This window comes from Tarenaya hassleriana, unplaced genomic scaffold (assembly GCF_000463585.1).
Source record: "Tarenaya hassleriana unplaced genomic scaffold, ASM46358v1 Cleome37, whole genome shotgun sequence".
Taxonomy (NCBI): Eukaryota; Viridiplantae; Streptophyta; class Magnoliopsida; order Brassicales; family Cleomaceae; genus Tarenaya; species Tarenaya hassleriana.
The window spans coordinates 1,287,533-1,292,559 of NW_010966725.1; the positions used below are offsets into that span (position 1 = coordinate 1,287,533).

General features: G+C 35.2%; 1 protein-coding gene across 1 annotated transcript; it reads right to left on the bottom strand.

The window, feature by feature from the left end:
* Window positions 1-690: 690 nt before the first annotated feature.
* LOC104822754 (transcription factor JUNGBRUNNEN 1-like) lies at window positions 691-2,882 on the bottom strand. The gene is made up of 3 exons (XM_010554099.1): window positions 2,556-2,882; window positions 1,621-1,940; window positions 691-1,294 (listed from the first exon to the last, which is right to left on the bottom strand). Exons 1-3 carry the CDS (start codon window positions 2,821-2,823, stop codon window positions 902-904), a joined length of 981 nt encoding a protein of 326 aa, XP_010552401.1. The 5' UTR covers window positions 2,824-2,882; the 3' UTR covers window positions 691-901.
* Between the last annotated feature and the right edge of the window lie 2,145 nt (window positions 2,883-5,027).

A 5,027-nucleotide genomic window follows, 5' to 3' on the forward strand; every position in this document is an offset into this window, starting at 1 on the left:
TTTCTCTTTCTTGGTCTCAACCAATAGAATTTGTAGGTCCCCGGCCCTTTGACTTTACACGCCAAAAATTTTGTTTCAATGGTTGTATATAATCTGATTTTGTCATATATTCGGCAAAAAGTCGAGCATAGTTTACTAAAATAATGTCGAATACTTTCCACGCAAGGGGGGGGGAGCATTTTGAAATGTTTGTCGGATACGGATATCAAAATCGAATTATCCGACATATCTGAGATCCGTACTAATTAATAATATTATTAAATATAAAAATAATTTGCTATAAAAATTTAAAATGCTTTATACATACATATTTTATATGTATATTCAAGAAATATTTTGTATATATTGAGATTTAGAATATTTAATTTTTTGAATATTAAAATTTATCATAATAGATTATGATTATATTTGTATTTGAATTGATTTAAAATATTTAAATTGTGAATTTTAAATTGTGAATAACATTTATATTAAATAACTTATATATATTTTCTTTTATATTTAAAATTGTTATTTAAATTTGAATTTAATTTTTATAATTGTTATGTCGGATACGGATATTCGTAAATATCCGCGATATTTACGAATATCCGAAATTTCGGATATCCGTAAATTACGAATCGGATACCGATAATAAAATCGAGTATTTGTGCGGATCGGATACGGATACGGATACGGATATCTGAAAAATTACGGATATCCGATCCGTGCCCACCCCTAACTGATAATCAATTATCCCTATTACAAAACTGATCAGTTCATCAACATGCAAACAAAAAACGATACATCAGCTATAAAAACAAGGGTTACACCCGAGAAAAAAAAAACAGAGCTACTTGCATACATGCCTTGGTACGAATGTACGTACGCATACGTGGATTCGATAATTTACTACAGAGTTCTACGAGGAAGATTGACCAAAAGCAAAGTCAACCATTGATCTAAGCTCGTCCCAGTTCCCGTACGAGAACTCCTGATGGTTGTCGTTGGAGAACTCCGGAACTGGCCCCGCAGGTAACACTGTTGTCACGGCGTGCGTGGCGCTCAGCTGATTAGCGTAATGGAACATGTTTCCGTCGTTTGTCTTGTTTGCTACAACATTCTTCTCATTGATGTGAGGAGGGATCACATCCGCACTATCCGTGTCGCCAAAGTTGATATAAGCTTCCTGATGGAAGCTCGTGTGGGGTTGATGCTGCTTTACACGTTTGCTGGAAGCTAATTCTCTCCAATCCGGAGTGTATTTCCTACTTGACACATTTCTCTTGAATATTCGGCACAGTGTCCACACCTCCTGCATTCATATGCATCACAAGAAAACCAAGAAACAGCTTGAACCAGCATAGCATATGAGTGTGTTGGTATAATACGTCGTATTTTAAAATCTGAGACTAATTTATTACATAACATTAACAGATATTAAGTTTAATCGATGCACTTTGTCTAAGACGGTTCCTATTAATTTAATTACTGTCTTCTAGTATCAAAATATATAATAGACGTATATATAAAAGTTGTCATCCTTCGACACAATGCATTTACGGGCTCCATACAAAACCAAGAAAAAAAGAAGACAAATATTTCTGTAAGAGGTGTGATACTAATATTATATTATCTTACCGCTTCTTGTGATGAAGACGTAGAGTTAGGGTTATTGACGTTGTCGCTGCTGGTGGGAAGACGGAACTCGTGCATCATCCACTCGGTCTTGGTGCCTTTTCCGGCGCTTCCTCGGTAGTAAACGAGAGTCTTCTTCAGACCGATGATGACCGAGTTACTTTGGTCGCCTGCGGCTTTGTGGCTGTCAGAATAAACCGGTTTGTCAATGCCCGTGGCTTTCCAGAACCCCGACCCCGTCACCCTATTTGGCCTTATGCTGTTTCTGTACTTTCGCCCTCTCTTGCAGAAGAAGTAGCTCTCGTTCTCCGTATTGCTCGATCCTTTTTCACATATTCAACAAATTGCTAACTATGTATAAACATATATCTATATTTATATACTTTGTATCTTTAAATTTATGATTTCATGTCTTCGTGAAGGCGTGGGTTATCATAAGTTCGTGTGTTGTACATCTATCCCTATGCAGTATTAAAATTCATACATGTGCTAATCGTTGAAATTCCAGTGTATAATCAGAAATACATGGAGGCTAACTTGTTTGCTTGTATATTTTTCTGATTACCCAAAAAGGACCTGTTTACTTGAATGGCAACACGAAATTCTTATACGCGAAGAACCCTAGTTTAACCACCGCCTATATGTCTTGCATTCACGTACAGATATAGATACACTCATACACACGTACTTACACTCGAACGCATGCACAAATACATATCCCATAATAAGAGCCGTCGTAAGAAAAACAATTCGATCTGCTACGGGTATATATATATAGAGTTCAATCGGATTTTGTTCCATCACTATAACCGTCCAAGCTATCGTTAACCAAGAGCACGCTTGACAACCAACTTGAAGCATACACGCACAGAGGAGGAGGAGGAGGGAGAAGAAGAAAAAAGAAGAAGTGGAGAGATGCATGGTAACACGGAACGTACTTGGAATATCCCAGGGATCGAATTTATAGATGTCGACGTGCTTGATGATATCCATCTTGATCGGTTTTTTCTGAACCTTCCTCAACAGATAAAACCCGACAAGCTCGTCGTCCGTCGGATGAAACCGAAACCCGGGAAGCGGGAAAACGTCTCCGTCATCTTCTTCTTCTTCTGAACCTCTGTTAATGTGATCTACAATCTTGTCTCCGATGAGCATCGCTGTCGGATCTTTTTCTGAACTCTCTGATGAGATTTTCTGTCTGATCATGAAAAATGCGGTTTCAGTTTGGTCTTGTTTGGTTTGCTTTTCAAACAACGAGGGATGACTGAAAGATAATGCTATTAAGATTATACATGGAGAAAAAGAATTTGTGAATTTAAAGCAACCTAAGTCCTAAGATGCCGATTTGGTCAAGTCAAGGTGTTGACTTGTTGATCCGATTATGATCAGTGATCCGACCCGGTAAAGTCTTCCGGGCCAGAAACAGTCGTCGCGTGATGTTACCAAAGGCAAGGAGAGGAAAGACTTTTCGTCTGCGCCATTGATTCTTTCCAAATTGGTAATGATGTGGTGTGCGGCTACTCTCTACTATCATCAGAGAGCACGCACGACGACGGTTCAACGATCAACGTTTTCCGCTCTCATCATAATTATTTTGCATATTTTTCTTGGTCATTACGTACCATTAATTATGCATAACAATATCCCTTGAATTAATCGTTGCATCAAAATGGTTGTTTGAAGGTAAGGGTGACCATGCATTTTCGGTTTTCCATCGGATTCTAATTTTTTGGGTTATAAGAATTATAATCATTCAATTTAGTTCTATCAGAGATAATTGGTTTGGATTCGATTAGGTTTTATTTGGTTTGGAGTCTTTTTGGTTTTACATAATTCGGGTTTTATTTTACATTCGAATCAAATTCGGTTATAATTATAAAATACTTATTGTCTAAAGAAATTCGATCAGTTATTTTTTGTTTTTTATATTTACTTCGAATTCATTTTTTCGGTTATAAAAATAACCTAACCATTCAGTTTTTTATATCAAGTTTGGTTTGATTCGATTACAATTACGTGTTATTTGTTTCAGATCGATTCATATATGAATAACCAAATGTTACCATTTTGGATTTCGTTTCGTATTCAGATTGGTTATATTTCGGTTTTACAAAACTACAACCATTTAATTTTTATATTGAATTTGTTTTATTTCCGTTCGGCTTGATTCGATTCTAGTTTTTATTTATAAAAAATATTTATTTTTTAAAAGATTTCTATTATTTTTTATTTGGTTTGGATTCGATTTTACATATATCATAGTCGTTCGGTACACCAAACTTTGTTCAGTTACGATTATGTGTTATTTAGTTCGGATCGATTCAATTATTCAATTATTAACTAAATTGGTCACCTCTAATATTTAAAAAAATTATTTATTTGGGTTTGATTTGAATTTGATTTTTATTGATATAAATACTTATGTTGAAAAGGAATTTTTAGTTTTATGGTTACTTTTATTCGGTTTATTTTTTATTTAAAAAATCATAATCATTGGATTTTTATATTAAATTCGATTTGATTTATATATTATGTTATTCGCTTAACCAAGTTTGCTGGCACAATGTTTTTTCAGGCACGGACAAAGGTGACATCACTAATTTGTATCGAACGACTTTTGCATTTGCTTTGTCTCGTGTCCGGTTCTTGTTTAATTCTCGCTGATACTTCCAATATCAATAAATGACAATTAGAAAAGTACAAGAGGACATTTTTTCACTAAAAAAAACTACTACAATATAATATATAAATCACGATAGATACATAAACGTGTATAGCCAGACATAAATAAAATTACGTTAACTGATAACATTATCCGAGACACAGAGGCGTTGAGTTTAAACTGAAACTGGGTGGTCCTTAAGGCATATTTTCTTTCGGTTATTCGGGTTCGAATGAGATGTTGTCGGAAGGTTCCCGAGGGCATGGGCTTCAACACGAACGAATTCAGACAAGAGGTTCCGTTTCTTAATCCTCGGATTGAGACGTTCCCCGTGATTCACACGAGAGAGAGAAAGCAATGCAATAGCCAAAGTTTGATATGAATTTGAAATCCATTTGTTTATATTTTTTCCTTATAGAAATGAACTTCCCTGATATAGTTTCTCGAAAAGGTCACACACACACACACACACACACACACATATATATATATATATAAAAGGTAAGATTTGTATGTGTCCTTTGAAATTTAAATCAAGAGAAAAGGCCGCGGGGTTGATCTAGAAAACGAGTTATCCAATGTTGACCACAAGGAGATGAACAAATAAGTGAACTCGTTCAAACAGAATATAACCCTTTAGTTCCTTTCTCACTTACTCGATACATTTTACGGATATTTAATGTCACTGTCGATTTTTCCCCTTACCACCACAGTTATAATCATACATATACATTATTTTGCAAATCTT

Excerpts from the sequence above, each read along its gene's own strand:
- LOC104822754 (XM_010554099.1), bottom strand. The coding sequence starts at position 2,823 with ATGATCAGACAGAAAATCTCATCAGAGAGTTCAGAAAAAGATCCGACA. Across the intron at positions 1,941-2,555 it reads CGATCCCTGGGATATTCCAA|GATCGAGCAATACGGAGAAC; the intron begins GTACGTTCCGTG and ends TATGTGAAAAAG. Across the intron at positions 1,295-1,620 it reads CGTCTTCATCACAAGAAGCG|GAGGTGTGGACACTGTGCCG; the intron begins GTAAGATAATAT and ends ATATGAATGCAG.